Here is a 20,464-nt window from a genome sequence, read left to right as displayed (position 1 = left end):
ACCTGAGATTTGTGCGCTGTGCGCTACGTGTGGAGGCGCGGCCACCTGAGAATTGTGCGCTGTGCGCTACGTGTGAACGCGCGGCCACCTGAGATTTGTGCGCTGTGCACTACGTGTGGTTAGTACCCACCTGAGATTTGTGCGCTACGTGTGGAGACGCGGCCACCTGAGTGCGCTACGTGTGGAGACGCGGCCACCTGAGTGCGCTACGTGTGGAGACGCGGCCACCTGAGTGCTGCGAGGGGAGGCGGCGCAGAGACCGTCCTGGTGCTGCGAGGGGAGGCGGCGCAGAGACCGTCCTGGTGCTGCGAGGGGAGGCGGCGCAGAGACCGTCCTGGTGCTGCGAGGGGAGGCGGCGCAGAGACCGTCCTGGTGCTGCGAGGGGAGGCGGCGCAGAGACCGTCCTGGTGCTGCGAGGGGAGGCGGCGCAGAGACCGTCCTGGTGCTGCGAGGGGAGGCGGCGCAGAGACCGTCCTGGTGCTGCGAGGGGAGGCGGCGCAGAGACCGTCCTGGTGCTGCGTGGGGAGGCGGCGCAGAGACCGTCCTGGTGCTGCGAGGGGAGGCGGCGCAGAGACCGTCCTGGTGCTGCGAGGGGAGGCGGCGCAGAGACCGTCCTGGTGCTGCGAGGGGAGGCGGCGCAGAGACCGTCCTGGTGCTGCGAGGGGAGGCGGCGCAGAGACCGTCCTGGTGCTGCGAGGGGAGGCGGCGCAGAGACCGTCCTGGTGCTGCGAGGGGAGGTGGCGCAGAGACCGTCCTGGTGCTGCGAGGGGAGGCGACGCATAGACCGTCCTGGTGCTGCGAGGGGAGGCGGCGCAGAGACCCTCAGGGTGCTGCGAGGGGAGGAGGCACATAGACCCTCCTGGTGCTGCGAGGGAGGCGGCGCATTGACCGTCCAGATGGGGCACAGAGACCTTCCTGGTGCTGCGAGGGGAGGCGGCGCAGAGACCCTCCTGGTGCTGCGAGGGGAGGCGGCGCAGAGACCCTCCTGGCGCTGCGACCACCTGAGTGCGCTACGTGTGGAGACGTGGCCACCTGACTGCGCTACGTGTGGAGACGCGGCCACCTGAGTGCGCTACGTGTGGAGATGCGGCCACCTGAGTGCGCTACGTGTGGAGACGCAGCCACCTGAGTGCGCTACGTGTGGAGACGCGGCCACCTGAGTGCGCTACGTGTGGAGACGCGGCCACCTGAGTGCTGCGAGGGGAGGCGGCGCAGAGACCGTCCTGGTGCTGCGAGGGGAGGCGGCGCAGAGACCTTCCTGGTGCTGCGAGGGGAGGCGGCGCAGAGACCCTCCTGGTGCTGCGAGGGGAGGCGGCGCAGAGACCCTCCTGGTGCTGCGAGGGGAGGCGGCGCAGAGACCCTCCTGGTGCTGCGAGGGGAGGCGGCGCAGAGACCCTCCTGGTGCTGCGAGGGGAGGCGGCGCAGAGACCGTCCTGGTGCTGCGAGGGGAGGCGGCGCAGAGACCGTCTTGGTGCTGCGAGGGGAGGCGGCGCAGAGACCCTCCTGGTGCTGCGAGTGGAGGCGGCGCAGAGACCGTCCTGGTGCTGCGAGGGGAGGCGGCGCAGAGACCCTCCTGGTGCTGCGAGGGGAGGCGGCGCAGAGACCGTCCTGGTGCTGCGAGGGGAGGCGGCGCAGAGACCGTCCTGGTGCTGCGAGGGGAGGCGGCGCAGAGACCGTCCTGGTGCTGCGAGGGGAGGCGGCGCAGAGACCGTCCTGGTGCTGCGAGGGGAGGCGGCGCAGAGACCGTCCTGGTGCTGCGAGGGGAGGCGGCGCAGAGACCGTCCTGGTGCTGCGAGGGGAGGCGGCGCAGAGACCGTCCTGGTGCTGCGAGGGGAGGCGGCGCAGAGACCGTCCTGGTGCTGCATGGGGAGGCGGCGCAGAGACCCTCCTCGTGCTGCGAGGGGAGGCGGCGCAGAGACCCTCCTCGTGCTGCGAGGGGAGGCGGCGCAGAGACCCTCCTGGTGCTGCGAGGGGAGGCGGCGCAGAGACCGTCCTGGTGCTGCGAGGGCAGGCGGCGCAGAGACCGTCCTGGTGCTGCGAGGGCAGGCGGCGCAGAGACCGTCCTGGTGCTGCGAGGGCAGGCGGCGCAGAGCCCCTCCTGGTGCTGCGAGGGGAGGCGGCGCAGAGCCCCTCCTGGTGCTGCGAGGGGAGGCGGCGCAGAGACCGTCCTGGTGCTGCGAGGGGAGGCGGCGCAGAGACCGTCCTGGTGCTGCGAGGGGAGGCGGCGCAGAGACCGTCCTGGTGCTGCGAGGGGAGGCGGCGCAGAGACCCTCCTGGTGCTGCGAGGGGAGGCGGCGCAGAGACCCTCCTGGTGCTGCGAGGGGAGGCGGCGCAGAGACCCTCCTGGTGCTGCGAGGGGAGGCGGCGCAGAGACCCTCCTGGTGCTGCGAGGGGAGGCGGCGCAGAGACCGTCCTGGTGCTGCGAGGGGAGGCGGCGCAGAGACCGTCCTGGTGCTGCGAGGGGAGGCGGCGCAGAGACCGTCGTGGTGCTGCGAGGGGAGGCGGCGCAGAGACCGTCGTGGTGCTGCGAGGGGAGGCGGCGCAGAGACCGTCGTGGTGCTGCGAGGGGAGGCGGCGCAGAGACCGTCGTGGTGCTGCGAGGGGAGGCGGCGCAGAGACCGTCCTGGTGCTGCGAGGGGAGGCGGCGCAGAGACCGTCCAGATGGGGCACAGAGATCGTCCTGGTGCTGTGAGGGAGGTGGCGCAGAGACCGTCCTGGTGCTGTGAGGGAGGTGGCGCAGAGACCGTCCTGGTGCTGTGAGGGAGGTGGCGCAGAGACCGTCCTGGTGCTGTGAGGGAGGTGGCGCAGAGACCGTCCTGGTGCTGTGAGGGAGGTGGCGCAGAGACCGTCCTGGTGCTGTGAGGGAGGTGGCGCAGAGACCGTCCTGGTGCTGTGAGGGAGGTGGCGCAGAGACCGTCCTGGTGCTGTGAGGGAGGTGGCGCAGAGACCGTCCAGATGGGGCACAGAGACCCTCCTGGTGCTGCGAAGGGAGGCGGCGCAGAGACCCTCCTGGTGCTGCGAGGGGAGGCGGCGCAGAGACCCTCCTGGTGCTGCGAGGGGAGGCGGCGCAGAGACCCTCCTGGTGCTGCGAGGGGAGGCGGCGCAGAGACCCTCCTGGTGCTGCGAGGGGAGGCGGCGCAGAGACCCTCCTGGTGCTGCGAGGGGAGGCGGCGCAGAGACCCTCCTGGTGCTGCGAGGGGAGGCGGCGCAGAGACCCTCCTGGTGCTGCGAGGGGAGGCGGCGCAGAGACCCTCCTGGTGCTGCGAGGGGAGGCGGCGCAGAGACCCTCCTGGTGCTGCGAGGGGAGGCGGCGCAGAGACCCTCCTGGTGCTGCGAGGGGAGGCGGCGCAGAGACCGTCCTGGTGCTGCGAGGGGAGGCGGCGCAGAGACCGTCCTGGTGCTGCGAGGGGAGGCGGCGCAGAGACCGTCCTGGTGCTGCGAGGGGAGGCGGCGCAGAGACCGTCCAGATGCGGCACAGAGACCTTCCTGGTGCTGCGAGGGGAGGCGGCGCAGAGACCCTCCTGGTGCTGCGAGGGGAGGCGGCGCAGAGACCGTCCTGGTGCTGCGAGGGGAGGCGGCGCAGAGACCCTCCTGGTGCTGCGAGGGGAGGCGGCGCAGAGACCCTCCTGGTGCTGCGAGGGGAGGCGGCGCAGAGACCCTCCTGGTGCTGCGAGGGGAGGCGGCGCAGAGACCCTCCTGGTGCTGCGAGGGGAGGCGGCGCAGAGACCGTCCTGGTGCTGCGAGGGGAGGCGGCGCAGAGACCGTCCTGGTGCTGCGAGGGGAGGCGGCGCAGAGACCGTCCTGGTGCTGCGAGGGGAGGCGGCGCAGAGACCGTCCTGGTGCTGCGAGGGGAGGCGGCGCAGAGACCGTCCTGGTGCTGCGAGGGGAGGCGGCGCAGAGACCGTCCAGATGGGGCGCAGAGACCCTCCTGGTGCTGCGAGGGGAGGCGGCGCAGAGACCCTCCTGGTGCTGCGAGGGGAGGCGGCGCAGAGACCCTCCTGGTGCTGCGAGGGGAGGCGGCGCAGAGACCCTCCTGGTGCTGCGAGGGGAGGCGGCGCAGAGACCCTCCTGGTGCTGCGAGGGGAGGCGGCGCAGAGACCCTCCTGGTGCTGCGAGGGGAGGCGGCGCAGAGACCCTCCTGGTGCTGCGAGGGGAGGCGGCGCAGAGACCCTCCTGGTGCTGCGAGGGGAGGCGGCGCAGAGACCCTCCTGGTGCTGCGAGGGGAGGCGGCGCAGAGACCCTCCTGGTGCTGCGAGGGGAGGCGGCGCAGAGACCCTCCTGGTGCTGCGAGGGGAGGCGGCGCAGAGACCCTCCTGGTGCTGCGAGGGGAGGCGGCGCAGAGACCCTCCTGGTGCTGCGAGGGGAGGCGGCGCAGAGACCCTCCTGGTGCTGCGAGGGGAGGCGGCGCAGAGACCCTCCTGGTGCTGCGAGGGGAGGCGGCGCAGAGACCCTCCTGGTGCTGCGAGGGGAGGCGGCGCAGAGACCCTCCTGGTGCTGCGAGGGGAGGCGGCGCAGAGACCCTCCTGGTGCTGCGAGGGGAGGCGGCGCAGAGACCTTACCTGGTGCTGCGAGGGGAGGCGGCGCAGAGACTTACCTGGTGCTGCGAGGGGAGGCGGCGCAGAGACTTACCTGGTGCTGCGAGGGGAGGCGGCGCAGAGACTTACCTGGTGCTGCGAGGGGAGGCGGCGCAGAGACTTACCTGGTGCTGCGAGGGGAGGCGGCGCAGAGACTTACCTGGTGCTGCGAGGGGAGGCGGCGCAGAGACTTACCTGGTGCTGCGAGGGGAGGTCCAGAGATCCATATGGATCTACTTATATGGATGATTTTTTTTTTGTCTTGCAGCAGTGCTCCGAGATGGAAAAATTGCAGCATGGCATATTTTTGTGTGAGTCTTCTTGCGAATAGTACATGGAAATGCACATTGTCCTGCTCTTCACAAAGAGCAATGACACGGACGTCTCATGTTCTGTGCGATACAAGTCGTGCCTGAGAATCTCAGACGCAACTCACTAGCGGCCTACGGCTTTGCTTACATGTCTGCTGTGGTTTACGCAGGAACCCGGTATCCACTGGCTGAATGGATCCAACTATGACAGATCTGAACGCCGACCATTGATTTTAACGGTTCAGTTCGACTTTAGAGGATGAAACATAACTGCATGCAGCACTACTTCACCCTGTACTTCTACAGAGGCATTGAGCGGAACCTCCAGCGCGGCAACGTGTCGTATGGGGCGTCTCTGATTGGTACCGCATATTCCTGGAAGACAGCCGGTGTCACATACAGTGACGTCCTATCGGCGCACTCCCATATGAGAGGATACCAATTCTCCATGGGTAAAGTAACATATGTTTTTTATTATGTTAATGACCGGAAGACACCGCCCATAAGGGGCGTGATGAAAGGAGATTGCTCTCTTCCATTTGTATGTCTACTATAAATAGAGGCAGGTCGTGTGTTATTTATGCTTGAGGAAGGCTTCGTACAAGCCGAAACGCGTCGTATTGTAACTTATTTTAAACAAATTAAATTTGATATACAAAAGAACACTCCTTTACATCGAGTTGACACTCTCCTGGATTTAAGGGGTGCCAGGAGGTCAGGCACCCCTAAGCAAGTAAGATCTTGATATTCAACTACAAAGTTCAACGGAGCGCTGAAGTATTTTTACTTTCTGATTGCATAATGGAAATATTTGCTCTGCTTTCACATCCACTTCTGATTTTAGCTTACAAATACGGATACAACACTCCCCAAAATGCTGCAGTCTGCATAAGCCCTCATTGTGACCTCTACGCGTCCAGCGCTGAAGGGTCAATTGACATTTTCACCCCTCTGTACTTGCAGCTCCCGAGGGCACTGCCATCTGCGGTTGACCAGTCTTCAGTTGCCCAATACTATTCTACATAAAATCATTGCTATGGGTCGGTAAAGTCATGGTTTCCCGCACAACGCCATGTACTCCGTCTCTTAGCCTATTATGGGTGGCTAGCAACCCTCTGAGGATCAGGGCCTTTATGAAGTGGTGACCTTTGGGTTTGAACAATGGAAGAACACTTATATTATGGACCTTCTGGGAAGGACTTTGGCAGTTGGCATTAGCTATAAGTAATTGCATTGTGGAAAGCAGCTTCTTTTTTTAATCTTGGTTCAAAGTCCAGACAAAACTGTTCATTATTCTTTATCTAAGACTTTTACACAGGCCGACCGTTGTTTCAGAGACTGCACGAGCGCGGATGTCACCACTGTGGTCATTAACATGCTTTCCAACTGAAATTGCTACCGACAGCTCACACGCTTCTCACTTCCTATGGGAAGTTCACACAGCACAGGAAGCCAGCAAATGTCAACAAGGTTGTTTACGCCCTTAGTGATGGCCCCATTGCCTTTTCACGTCCTGCTTAAGTGGGCTTTAATCCTCAGGGACGTAAAAACATGCAGCCCCTGAGGATTAAAGCCCTGCAGCCTCTGGACGTGACAGCTCCATGCTGCTGGTTACTGGAGTTGACGACAACAGGGAGCTGTCATGGATGGCCGCGGGAAGCCCTACCCGGCAATGCGATCGGAGATCCAATGGATAGCGCCAGTCGCATTTAAGTAAATAAAAAGTGAAAAAAAAAAAAAGGAGAGAGTTTCAGCTCCCCTTACGGATCACATCCATGAGGGTAGTTGAAACTTCTCACCAAGGTCCTCCGCAATGCCCTGCTCCGGAACTGACCCTCCACCGTCTTCTGCACATCGCGCCAAGGAAAAATTGGCGGCACATGCACAGCAGCCTGGATAATTTAACATTTCCTGGAGACATCACCGGAGACCACGGTTACCTGTCCCCGAGCCCGTGATTCCCATTAACCAACGGTTAGTAGCGATCACGAAAAAGTTGAAAAAGGTTAAAGTTTCACCTCCCCTCATGGATCGGATCCATGTGGGGAGGTGAAAATACTCACCCCTGTCCTCCATGATCTCCTGCGGCGATTTGGTCCTTCCAGGACTTCGCGTCACCTTCCACGCATGCACACCCAACGGAAACGTCGGGCTCACGCCCTGGGACATTTAAGATCCCTCTGCTCCTAGCTTGCATGTGACCGGGAACCGCTGTATGCGGTTCCTGGTCACATGACCACTATTATCCAATGGATAATAGCAATCAAAAAAAGTTTCAAAAGTTAAAGTTTCATCTCCCCTCGCAGATCATATCTGTGAGGAAAATGAAATTATGTACTTAAGGTCCGCAGATAAATCCAGGGGCTTTATTACGGCTTCTGCACTTGTGCCCCTCGGCAAAGTGGCGATGCATGTGCAAAAGCCACAGATTGCCAGGGCAATTTAAAAGCTTCCTGCTCCTGACTACCAAACTTGGCAGAGCGCCTAGAGATTTCATAGAAATAGGAAAGTCCCGCAGCACACCTAACACATGCACTTAAGTGCAGAGGTTCCAATCTGTGTATGCCAAGCCACCTGTGGGGTCATGAACCCAACCCCAAATAAATGCAATGGTGTTCAAGGAGGCGGCAGCATCAATGGTGTAGAAATTGTAGAAAAAGGTTTTATTGCTCCATAAAATGGCCATTTTATGGAGCAATAAAACCTTTTTCTACAATTTCTACACCGTTTATGCTGCCACCTCCTTGGACACCATTGTAGAGATTTCATAGAGTGATGCGGTACGCAGTCCCTGGTCACGTGAGCACCGCTATCCAATGGACAGCGCCAATCACGTAGAAGTAAAAAGAAGTTAACATTTCACCTCTCGTCACGGATCCAATCCATGAGGTCAGGTGAAATAACTTGCCTATGGCCTCCTGCCCACGGGCATATTTGCACCGCGGAGTGCGCGGCGGGCGTCTGCCTCTGGACTCTGCAGCAAATACAGCCCATAGTATTCAATGGTAAAACGCCATTGCATCTCCAATCGCGGAGAAGAAAGCGCAGCATATCGCGATTTTGTGGGGGTTGCACATGGCCAGCTTCCAGTGGTGGGGGTATCATTCTGACACCTATGAGCCTTTGCAATCCTGGCTTGGTGCAGGAGAACAAAATATTGATAATCAACATTAAATTTGTACATGTCCTAAATAGTTTTAAAAAAAATGAGTTTTTCTAATGTGCGTCGAGAATAAAGTAAACAGATGGGAATATATAGCTTAGCAATAATTTCTACAGTATGTTCGCACATATTTGAGCTACTACAGTTGAAATGTGAAAAAACATTTTCCCACAAATTTTCCCAATTTTGGCGCTTTTAATATTTACAAATGCTAGCGGTCTATTTTTACCGCCGAAATGAAGCATAATATGTGGCGAAAAAACAATGTCAAAAGCACTGGGAGATGAAGAACCTTTACGGAGTTATTCCATGTTAAAGTGACACATGGCAGATTTCCAAAAAGTTTGGCTCTGTCACTAAGGGGTTAAGCTGACAAGAGTCAACTTAAACAACCACTAATGACAAGTGAGCGATCGGTTCACTTTCATACTGAACGATTATCATTCACTTGCGCTTGTTTGAATGAATTTTGAGCAATAAATCGATGTGTGTAAAAGGGCCTAAAATAAAAGGGCAGGGGCAAGGAAGAAAAAAGAAAGCTTAATATTCTGAAAAAAAAAAGTGGGCACAGAGAGGATGTTCAGATTCAGTCCAGAACGTTCTCATCATACCCGTAATCTGCCCAGTCCGCACCAGCTGGATCCGTCTACTTGGTACACCTTTGACATAGATTTGCTTTCTCATCATGTCAGCAGGTTCCTGCAGGATAGTCATCAATGACCAGACTTTGCTCTCTGCCAGAAGAGGAAGCAATGTGGATTTTGACCGCCTTATAGATAAACCACGCAGGCAGAACCTTTGACACATAATTAGTGCGGTCTCCATGTACAAGAGAGCGATCTACGAGTGGAAGAGACGTTGCTTCAGTCCTCCAACATGCAGACGGTCCCGTCACTGTAAATAGTACAACGGATGAAGCATCGTGATGCCCAAATGGTCATCTGATAGGATTGAATCACTTCTGGAACTTGGTGCAAATTAGGAAGTCTAGACACGGTCTAAAAGTCTACATTTACTACAGGGGGCATGGCAGAATTTTGGTGGAAGTCTCTTAGGCCACTCTCACACACAGCCTCAGTAAGACACTGACTAACAGTATTTTACTGCAATTTTTAGCAGGACTGGAACACCCAGAGAGACATCAAAACTGGGATTATTCACCCCAAAAAACAGCTAAGGCCGGCTGTCCACAGGCGATGCGGTATTCCGCGGGGAAGCTCCGCAGCGGGAGCAGGAGCCGCCGCCGAATCTCCACCAGTCAGCTCTATCTAATAAACTGCCGTGGACAGGGCGCCTAAGGGGCGACCAAATAACTATATATAAATACATGAGGGGACAATACAAGGATCTCTGCCATGATCTGTTTATACCCAGGACTGCAACGGTAACGAGAGGACATCCGCTACGTCTAGAGGAAAGCAGGTTTCATCACCAACACAGAAAGGGGTTCTTTACTGTAAGAGCAGAGAGACTGTGGAACTCTCTGCCTGAGGACATGGTGATGGCAGGATCCATTGAGGAGTTTGAGGACTAGAGGTCTTTCTAGAGCGCTATGATTATTACAGGATCTAGACATTAGGTGACTAGCAGGTTATTGATCCGGGTCTTGGAGTCAGGTGGGAACTTTCAAAATGTTGATCCAGGGATTATGCCGACTGCCGTTATGGAGTCGGGAATGCATTTTTCCCCTCCAAATCGGCTTCGGCCTCAGATTTTTATTGCCTTCCTCTAGAACAAGGGAGGCGGGGGATTAGAACTGAACTAGATGGACATAGACCTCTTTCCCACAAGCGTATATCGGCTGCCGTTTTATGGTGTTAAAGCGCCGGAACAGGCGCACACATCTAACATTTGTGCCCGTTCACACAGCATGACCCCTGGCGCCAAGGCCATCATGCCGTCGCCCTTTCCCCTCCCTCTCGCAGGCTCACCTCTGCTCTCTTTGCAATCGGAGGGGGTGGGATGGGGACTGAGCTAAGTGCCACCCTATCCCACCTCCTCCCATTGCTGGCTGCAGACAAGGGGAGTGGCCGAAGCCTAGCTCTACCCCACAGCCAGCAATGGGAGGAGGTGGGATGGCCCTTAGCTCCGCCCCTCCCATTGCAAAGAGTGAGCAGGGAGAAAGTTTAGCAGCCAAGTTGATGGCCTCACTATGTATTTGTGTGAAGTTTTGTGCATTTTGCCACATGCAACTGAAGCGAGATTCTCGCCTGGGTGAATAAGCCTTTACTCTACGTTTTAAATAAGTTTAGCAAAGTGGGCAGGATGTGCAGTTGACCAGATTTAAAAAAAAAAATTTAATGTAATCCCACTCCAGTTGATGGCGGGCGTGCAAATCAACCTCACCCCTCCAGACATATTTAAAGATGCAAACTTATCAGTATCGTGCCACACTTCATATATTTGTTACATTTTAAGTTAGAAAAAAAAGTGGAAGAAAAGCTGCCAGAAAACGGTCATTGAAAACTCCCCTGATGGCAAATAAGCCACACAATATTTAATAGTGCGTTAAACCAACTAATTGGTTCTGGTCTCACGGAGAACAGCTGCCTGGGATTGAACAAATCTGCTTAGGGAGCTCAAGTTCCTGCCAGGACAGAACTTCTGGCTGTTGCCCAGCGGTCAGCCCAGCTGCCTTGTTTGTGCACCTTATGGTCGGCATGCAGGAGATCTACCGCGGATCACAGGCATCGGAGGGTTCTGACACAAGTTATCTTCCTGGAAAAAGTTTTAAGAACTGTTCGGATCCATTTCCCGGGACCCCGAGTGCAGTAACTCCAGAGGGGGCCAGCCAGCGCCCCTCTACTGCATGTGAGGAGCCATTAAAAAAGATAAATCACCAATATTTTACAAACAGAAATTCAGATTTATTGCGGCACTTCCAGTCTTTGCAGAGATGTAAAATAATTCTCTAGATTTCCACTATCTGATCAATAAATGAAACCTGAGTGATATCCAGGAATAAGAAGCCCACTTGGGACGGCAGTGACAGAACACACATGGAATCCAGTTTGGGGAGGGAGCTGGTATGAGTATTGTGCTTAACCTACAGTAACCAGAACACGAGAACCGGGGCTACCGGGGCGGCCTAGAGGGAAGCCATCACTTGCTTTTCTCAGTCTCCAGGGAGTTGATCACGGATCCTTCAAGTGCTACGGGAAGAGGAAAGAACAGTCATGGAAACAGACCAATCACTTGTACGATAGCCACAAGGATCCCAATAGTGACTGCAGGAATTATTGTAACGTGTGAACACATTAGACGTCGGGTGGTCGGAGTACAGAAAGTATCAATATACAATACTGTGGAAAAGTTTTAGGCAAATGAGGAAAAAAAATGCTGTAAATAAGATTGTTTTTTTCAGAAATAGAAAGCATCTGATTGACTAAATATATTCTGCAGCAGAACAACCACCCCCAACATCCAGCTGATGTCATTACGAACTATCTTCAGTGTAAGGAAGAACAAGGAGTCTGGGAAGTGCTGATTTGGTACCACAGAGCTCACATCATCCAGTCTGTCTGGGATTACATGAAGAGACAGAAGGATTGGAGCGAGCTGACATCAACAGAAGATCTGTGGTTAGCTCTCCAGGATGGAAAAAAACCAAAAAAAAACCAAAACACTTTCTGCCAAGTTCCTTCAACCCCCCCTACCCCCTATTAACAGCTGCTATTTACACTGAGCAATCAGCTCATCATCCAGCACCATAAACGATGGACAATGAGCTGATCGCTTAGTGTAAATAGCAGCTGTCAGCACTGAACGGCCACTATGTTATGTCAATAGAGAGAGGTGGGGGGAAGTGAGGAGAGAAACCTCCTGCAGCCGCTGTGAGCCAGCGATACTAGTCCGGTATGTGCAGGACGAGAGTTGGACATCGCTTACCCAACATTCATGCCATTTAAATGCGCCTTTACTTTGTAGCATTTTTCCACACCCGCCTAAAGAACTTTTACTGAGTAATGCATATACAAGTCAGTCTTACACAGAATACATGTATCATCCAATGTATCTATTGCCAACAAAGCAGCTTATGTACAATGCCCACGGGCTCTTAGAAGTTGTTACAAATTACAGCAAAATCAAATTTGCTCAGTTAATAAATCCGGTTGAATTGTCACAAACGTCCCTGCTGGGTATCGTAGGCAGAACGTCTCTTTCCACAAGTTACACATCTGTAATACAATACGACACACATCTGCAGGTTCATGCATGTCCAAGTAGTAAGCCAACGGCACTGGCCATAAGCTGCGGGGCTCGGCAGAGGGTGGACACTACAAGACTCAGCAGACCACTGTACCAACGCAGATCCTTTGCTCTAGTGAACGTCTAGTATAGCCCTCCAAGATGAGCTACTGCCAGCGGGGCGGTAAGACAAGCCTCCGCCTCACACAGCTCATCGTTTAGGTGATAGATTTACTGTAATAAAGATGGTAACAGCCATCAATAAGATAAAATAATCAAACTATTTAGAGGGAACATAAAACTTTACTAAAAACTGTAAGTCGGCAACACTGTGTTTTAGTGAGTGGGGAAAAGGTTCCAGAAGACGCAGTTTGTGTGGCTTATGAACTGGTCCTTCGAAATAGTATTGCCTCCACGTGTAATACATGGTTGTAGAGTCCTCATGGGATAAACCCTGCAGCACAACATCCTTCACAATCAGGAATACACGGGTTGTACTGCCAGCTGAAAAAAAACTTATAGTTTGAAGAATGTGAAGCAGAATCATCTGACAAGGGAGGGTGCAGCCGGACAACGCCATCCCGAGTGCCCCCGCGCCAACAGGGTACTGCTCCATCAGTGACCGACGACTAGAGAACAAAGGACTTCCTAGTACGCTGGTCTGCTGGAGGTCATTCAGAGCGGGAGGGAAGCTTACTAACCAGACAGGACAGAAACTCCTTGTGTGCTCCTATGCACCGAACTAGAAACTCTCAAGAACTTCTATAAAACCGCATAAGAGCTCAGCTTGGAATGCGCAGCTAAAAGGTGGCAATTTAGAAGATATGGCCGTCAACATAATGCTGGCAGTGGTGACAGGAACGTGGCAAAGGACAGAGTACAAGACCCAAAACAGGACCCACCGTCATATAGGGCAGAGGAGAAGGTGCACATGCTTATAGTCAGACGGCCCTAAAGAAGGCAGATGAACGGCCCCAGGAACTGCTGTGGGGGCGAAGGCTATTAGCAAAAAGAGCACCCCAATGTTAGCATGGTTCTCTAGTCTGCCTTATGGAGGGAACGGCAAGAACCGTAGAGCCCCCAGACAGCCGTACGCGGTGTACGGAGGTGAGGACGTGAGGGCTAGCTCTTTATCTGAAGATGAAGTCCCAGACAAACATACAATACAAACTGAGCCCCCTGCCTGGTTTTCTGTACATACAGAGGTGCTGGGAAGGGCCTGCTGGCCCCCCGCTGGAGCCAGAAGAGTTCTGCTCTTGGTCACAGTCTGCAGTACTGTCGCGTTAGAGAAAGGAAGAGATTTACTTCAGACACAGAGCATGGGAGAAACCTTCTATCCACATTACATTAACAAGTTGACTTACCTTGTCTAATGGCATTTTCTGCGGTGTTCAGAGCCTGGCCACCCAGATCACTTACTACACTGTCTACAGTTCGTTCATGCTTTAGGAACAATGGTCGGATGAAGCGGCGGTATATGATCTGTGAGCCGTTCCATGAAAAAGGAGCCATACACCACAGCAGGAACCCACACTGCAACAAGAGTTTGGTACAGAATGAGTTAAATATGCTTGCTAGCATCGCTGGTCTTATCACTTGAGTAGGACTGTGCTGCAATACCAGTCCAGTGACAAAAAGAGGCGCCATTTCTGGGCAGGGGGTTGCAGGCGGCCATTTTTCTAGTCTCAAACGGCCCCTGTAGCAGAGAAGGTAAACAATTTTTTTTGTAAAAAAGCTCCAAAACACCAAAATACACGAATAAGACAAATAATCACTAACTCAAGTATTGTCTGTCCGGCCGTACAAGCTCTTGTTTAACAATTCCATTAAGGGGCCAATCAATCTGTTAACCCCTTAACGCTGCAGGCCGTACATTTACGTCCTGCAGCGGCGATCTTGTGTCATACAACGCAGGTGCTGGCTATCTTACAGCCGACACCCGGCAGCAACAACTCCGATAAGCCATGCAGCTCTTTGGAACTGTTAACACTTTAAATGCCGCTGTCAATTCTGAAATCTTTGTAAAAAAAATACAAGTAGTAAAGCAAAAAAATCAATTTACATTATAATATACACACACACACCTGGTAGCGCAGGAATCGTACTGAGCCATAGAATAAGCCGTAGAAACAAGACAAAAAAAAAAAAAAGGAATTCCCAGCGACGTCAATGGATACATAAAAGTTACAATTTAAAAAAAAGGGGGGGGGATGAAAATGGGGAAAAAAGTGAAAAAGTGGCCATGTTTTAAGGGGTTAAAGGGCAGATGAAACTTTTTTTCTTTAATATTGTACACTGAACCAATAGGATCTATTAGGCTTTCATTTTGAGCCATTAAGCCCCACCTAACATTTGACGTAAATTTAGCTCAGAATGGGAGCATGGAGCGGGCTCAGAAGCCAAAGCCATTGTGCTGACCAACTGCCTGCAGCGACTGGGATCAGAGCTAGCTCGAATGCGGGCCATCGAACTCCTTAGATACAGCAGTCACTGCTGTGGCATCCAAGTGGTTAGACAGGGGAAGGGGCTCCAATTATCCCTTAGCAACAGGAGTGCAGGATGCTGAATGGCTAGAGACCCCCCGACGATCAACAACTGATCTCCTATGCTGAGGATAAGGCACCAGGGGTGGGCAAGAAGTCTTATGACGGCAGGCCTAGAAGCCTTCAGTGGGACTCCGGCCACAGCAATCAGGTGTTCACGTAAAGAAGTAATTTGTACTACTGTGTCCAGAAGTAGCACACTAGCCATCCTACATAACAAACCCAAGGGGAAGGGTGAGCAAACAAATGGATTACTTCTCTTTCATTTATTTTTGGTCACCTACCTCAAAGAATAAAAAAAAAAAAAATAGAAACTGATTGAAAAGTTGTATGTACCCCAAATTGGTACCAATGAAAACTACAGCTCACCCCAAAAAAACAAGCCCTCCAATATTTTTTCTGTACTCGAGCCTGGTCTCAGTTCAGTAGAGCGTCCAAGTATCCTGAATACGGGGACAACCTGCTCCTCACTCCACGATGACCATCCCTGACCAACATATTCTAGTTCTCGGCTCACCTTTCCCAGGTAGTAGAAAGGAAACCAGAAAAGAAAGATATCCGAGAAGAACTCGACCACGCTGAAGACGCCGTAGACCACCCAGTACGTCAGCCAGATGGTGTCATCCACTTTTTCTGTACTTTCAATGGCTTTAATCCTGGAAAATGACAGACAGATGTTAGCAATTCTTACAAAAAAAAAACCCCTAAAGCCTTTAGAAAGCAAGAAGAAGCCTTAAAAAGTCTTAGAAGTCAATGGAGCGGCGGCACGGGGCTGCTTCTCCAAACAGAGCTGAGCAAGCACTACTGTTCTCCATAACCCTCAGACTTCAATGGAGGCGCAACCTCCGGACTCCCAATCAGTGCGGACCCGGAAGTGCATCTGCATGGATGCTTATGAGAACACGCCTTTAAACTGGCTTACAAAAACGGATATCCACCAGTCAGCCATGGCACGAAGACCCCCTGCCCAAGATTCTCTAGTCTCCTTCATGAGACATCTCTGACCCGCAAGGCCCAGACTCCACGCTTCTGAGGCAGTCCGGTGAGCTCTTGGTGGCACACGCTTTACATGTTGAGGTGCGGCCTCTACGGCTCACACTTGCTTTTCCGGCACGCCCCATGGGTTCTTGATGGGTTTGAGACCTTGAGAATTTGGGGAGAAGTCAACACCTCGAACTTTGTCCGTCCATTCCTGAACAGAGACGCATTCCCCTGAAAGAGACCGCTGCCATGAGGGAATACCCTCGCCATGAAGGGCGCCTGCGGTCTGCATCAGTGATTTAGTAGGTTGGTGCATATCATGAATATATATCACAGCCTCCAGGGGCTCACCTTATTCATGTGCGTGATCCAAGTGAAGCCCAACATGATGTAAGAGCCCCAATGCCAACATGAGCACTGGAAGCCATTTCAGCAATTGTCAGCATGGGCACCGTGCCAGCTGGCAGCCCGGGCATTTCTATCAGACAGCTCCTCTGTGGGCTCCGACCGCTGGGAGCCGTAGAGCGCATCCACACAGCATATTACATGCTTAGCACGCCACGCTCAAACCCCATTGAGGTATCCAGATCGGCGGTTGGCGTGTGTGCGCTTCACACACATTCATCGTGGATTTTCGGCAGAATTCCCACTTATGCTGCAAACCGCCGACCAGCTCAGTTCGCTCTTTTGCTAATTATAACGTATTATGGGCGTTTTTTCTGCGCAGGATTTACGGAGGTAATGATGTGCGTTAAACTCCGCGGCTCTTTTTACACTATTTCCAGCAGCGTTTAGTGCGGATTTGTCTGCTTCCACGGAGGTCTATGGACAAAAAACAGCAACGGAAACGGTCAGAGAAACGACATGCTGCGTATTCAAAAACCGCGCTGCAATGTTTTCGCACTGTGGAGAAATTCTGCACAGTGAGGACATTTTGCCAAAACACATTGACTTTGGCTTCACTGCAAACACAGCGGATCTGCAACGGAAAAAAAAGGAAATTCGCACTGAACCCGCCCGTGTGAACGCAGCCTTAAAGGGGTTGTCCCGCGCCGAAACGGGGTTTTTTCTTTTCAATAGCCCCCCCCGTTCGGCGCGAGACAAACCCCATGCAGGGGTTTAAAAAAAACCCCGCATAGTACTTACCCGAATCCCCGCGCTCCGGTGACTTCTTACTTACCTTGCGAAGATGGCCGCCGGGATCTTCACCCACGGTGGACCGCGGGTCTTCTCCCATGGTGCACCGTGGGCTCTGTGCGTTCCATTGCCGATTCCAGCCTCCTGATTGGCTGGAATCGGCACACGTGACGGGGCGGAGCTACGAGGAGCCGCTCTCCGGCACGAGCGGCCCCATTCAGAAGGGAGAAGACCGGACTGCGCAAGCGCGTCTAATCGGGCGATTAGACGCTGAAAATTAGACGGCACCATGGAGACGGGGACGCCAGCAACGGAGCAGGTAAGTGAATAACGTCTGTATGGCTCATAATTAATGCACAATGTACATTACAAAGTGCATTAATATGGCCATACAGAAGTGTATAGACCCACTTGATTTCGCGGGACAACCCCTTTAAGCTTCTTGCTTTTTTGTGCCTGCGAATACGCAGCGATTACACTTGCAAAAGGGGCAAGCAGCTCAAAACGTACACCGAGAGCGCGGAGATTCCAAGGACCGAACCTGTGCGAGCCCTTAGGAGCAGAAGACCTCGTCACCAACTGTTATTACCCCTTACACTGTGAGCCACAACAGGCGCTGCAGTCAGAAGATAATCAGTTGGTCAGGGTTACGGCTGGTCAGCGTATAATCAGCAGATCTACCGCTAAATGGCCCCTGCACACTGGCGGGGGCGATATCACATGATACACGGCCCGTTAGCGCCCTTGCAGTCCTCCCGAGAACCCCTGGATGTGAGGTGTTTTCACATGCAAACAGCCGTGCGTGCCTGTGGGGTTCCCTTCATCCGTGCCGCTGCCGTCGCGGCAAGAGATTGCGATGTCCTCCCATTAACAACGAGCAAGCTGAGAATCAAACACTGAAAACCATTGCCTTCACAGTCAGGCGGTTTTAGGCCGGCCGTCCACGGATGATGCGGTATCCCGCGTGCGCAGTTTGCAAATCTCCGCCTAGACTTCTCCCGTTAACCCCTTCTTTCCCGTCCCGGCAGTATGAGAAGCAGCGCCATGTCTGCGGCAGCGGGGCCCGATACTTACGAGCGGTACGCGGGGTACAGAAAGCCAATTAGATTGCAGACCAGAGAAGCCCCGTAGCCGAAGATGAGGTACAAGCCCAGCGAGCAGAGGGAGCCTGCGGGACAGAAGCGAGGAGCATTAGTAGCGCCAATGTTACAGCAGAGAGGCATTCTGGGGCAACAGCCACCGCGCACGGCCGGGATCACATGAGCTACGGTAATACACCACGCCGCGAGCTGCGCACGCATGAACCGCCCATTGTATACACGGGCTTTATTGTTAACTAGCAACATGCGTGAAAACCGCGGTGCCGACGCAATGTGCCGCTGCGCGCCGAACGCACCTACAGAAAACAATGGCGTGTAAAACAGAACGTTCTCCGACCCGTACGATACGCAATAAATATATCGCACGTGTGAGTGAGCCGTGTACGTCCGCTGGCGCCATTCCCCACATGTTATGGTCACGTAATACACGCGAGCCCGGCCGCGTTCACCACGAATGCCACCGCATATATAAACCCGCCGCCTCCCTCCGGTGAAGCTGCGCCGCGGTTCGGCCGCACCGAGTCGTTCACGTGCGGATTTTAAAATCTGCATCACGAGAGAAAAAGCAGCGCGGCCGCTCCTGACAGGACGCCACGCACAGATCCCCACGCCGACCGCAGCCGTCCACATGCAGGTCTGGCTCAGACGCAAAACGTAGCGCCAGACGGCGGTGCAACTTATCCTGCGGCCGCCGCCTCCTCGTGTGAACGGCGCCGACAGGGAAGCTAGAGGGTTAACAGCGTTGCGAGGAATTAGCGTTAAGGACGTGTAATCCCGCGCCGCCCCTCCCCCAGAGACAAGCCTCAGCACTCATCCCCCAGCTACCTGCGGGGGGCGCACTCACACCTGCCTCACCTGTCGCCAGGTAGTACTTCTTGATGCCGGTCTTCTCCTCCGCCTTCCCCAGCAGCCGGGACACCATGTTGTCCCCATTGAGGTAGTTGGTGAGGCGCTCCCGGAGGGTCGGCATGGTGACCGGCTCACAGACCAGCTGCAACTGATGCCCGGCGCCACGTGACCTCCAGCCAACCGCTGATTGGGGCGTGCCCAGGTGGGTGCTGGTCACGTGACCGCAGGGGGGACGACACCGGCAGGGCTGATGGCAGCACGGCTGCGCCGTTATATATGGCCGTGACATCCAGCCCCTCCCCCACATGGCCGCTGTTCCCGTGTCCCCTGCCTGGTGGAGGGCCAGCCATCCTCTGCCCTTATGAGAAGCGGCCACCTGTGACGCTCATCCACTGGCAGATCCCACGCAGGCGTAATGTGATAGCGTATTACACGCAGGATGTACGCGCACGTAACACGCGGTGACCGCCGTAATGCCCGCGCACAGATCCTCTCACACTGTATCCTCATCGTGTATAATATGCACACAACACAGAGGGCAGCGTGTTCTATACCGCATATCGCACCCCTATAGCCCTAATGTTGTCTACAGGCGCAGAATAAACGCTGTAAATACGCAGTTACACGGTTTACACGCACCGCTGCTAAGCGACACAGCAGGAAATACACAAAAGTCACACTGCGCATGAAACGTGACATACGCCGTCATGTGCAGACAAAAAGCACTGCCATATGCGGCGCTACGCCAGATCTCAGCGGTACAACACTGCGTTACGCATTTTATCCCTCGCCCATGTCATCCAGGCCTTTACAAACAGAACGCCATCGGGTTTCTGCAGCAGACTGGCTGACACAGCGTAGAGAATCATCCCAGGCGGTCGGAGATGCTCTAAGGTGGAGGCTCCCTCACATATCTGGTTGTCGGAGACGCTCTAAGGTGGAGGCTCCCTCACATATCTGAGTGTTGGAGATGCTCTAAGGCGGAGGCTCCCTCACATATCTGGGTGTCGGAGATGCTCTAAGGCGGAGGCTACCTCACATATCTGGTTGTCGGAGACGCTCTAAGGTGGAGGCTCCCTCACATATCTGAGTGTTGGAGATGCTCTAAGGCGGAGGCTCCCTCACATATCTGGGTGTCGGAGATGCTCTAAGGCGGAGGCTCCCTCACATATGTGGGTGTTGGGGATGCTCTAAGGCAGAGGCTCCCTCAAGTATCTGGTTGTCGGAGATGCTCTAAGGCGGAGGCTCCCTCAAGTATCTGGTTGTCGGAGATGCTCTAAGGCGGAGGCTCCCTCACATATCTGGTTGTCGGAGATGCTCTAAGGCGGAGGCTCCCTCACATATCTGGGTGTCGGAGATGCTCTAAGGTGGAGGCTCCCTCACATATCTGGCTGTTGGAGATGCTTCAAGGCGGAGGCTCCCTCACGTATCTGGTTGTCGGAGATGCTCTAAGGCGGAGGCTCCCTCACATATCTTGTTGTCGGAGATGCTCTTAGGCGGAGGCTCCCTCACATATCTGGTTGTCGGAGATGCTCTAAGGCAGAGGCTCCCTCACGTATCTGGGTGTCGGAGATGGTCAAGGCAGAGGCTCCCTCACGTATCTGGGTGTCGGAGATGC

General features: G+C 54.5%; 1 protein-coding gene across 2 annotated transcripts; it reads right to left on the bottom strand.

Annotated features, from left to right (window-relative positions):
• Nucleotides 1–10,891: 10,891 nt before the first annotated feature.
• On the bottom strand, nucleotides 10,892–19,027 carry REEP6 (receptor accessory protein 6). 2 transcript variants are annotated; one of them, XM_066604696.1, is made up of 6 exons: nucleotides 18,853–19,027; nucleotides 17,972–18,065; nucleotides 15,297–15,435; nucleotides 13,601–13,769; nucleotides 13,438–13,511; nucleotides 10,892–11,200 (listed from the first exon to the last, which is right to left on the bottom strand). In XM_066604696.1, the coding sequence occupies exons 1-6, from the start codon at nucleotides 18,965–18,967 to the stop codon at nucleotides 11,183–11,185; spliced, it is 609 nt and encodes a 202-aa protein (XP_066460793.1). In that variant the 5' UTR covers nucleotides 18,968–19,027; the 3' UTR covers nucleotides 10,892–11,182. The 2 variants fall into 2 exon arrangements, with proteins under 2 accessions (XP_066460793.1, XP_066460792.1); XM_066604695.1 differs by lacking the exon at nucleotides 13,438–13,511 and having other exon boundaries at nucleotides 18,853–19,019.
• Nucleotides 19,028–20,464: the final 1,437 nt, after the last annotated feature.

Source organism: Eleutherodactylus coqui, chromosome 5 (genome assembly GCF_035609145.1).
Source record: "Eleutherodactylus coqui strain aEleCoq1 chromosome 5, aEleCoq1.hap1, whole genome shotgun sequence".
Taxonomy (NCBI): Eukaryota; Metazoa; Chordata; class Amphibia; order Anura; family Eleutherodactylidae; genus Eleutherodactylus; species Eleutherodactylus coqui.
The sequence above is the reverse complement of the archived record's forward strand: the minus strand, read 5'-3'. Positions and strand labels throughout refer to the sequence as shown.

What these genes read in the sequence shown, in the direction of transcription:
- REEP6 (XM_066604696.1), bottom strand. Translation starts at nt 18,967, where the DNA reads ATGCCGACCCTCCGGGAGCGCCTCACCAACTACCTCAATGGGGACAAC. An exon ending in GAAGTACTACCTGGCGACAG is followed by an intron (nt 18,066 to 18,852) that starts GTGAGGCAGGTG and finishes TCTGTCCCGCAG; the next exon opens with GCTCCCTCTGCTCGCTGGGC. An exon ending in CTGTACCCCGCGTACCGCTC is followed by an intron (nt 15,436 to 17,971) that starts GTAAGTATCGGG and finishes GTCATTTTCCAG; the next exon opens with GATTAAAGCCATTGAAAGTA.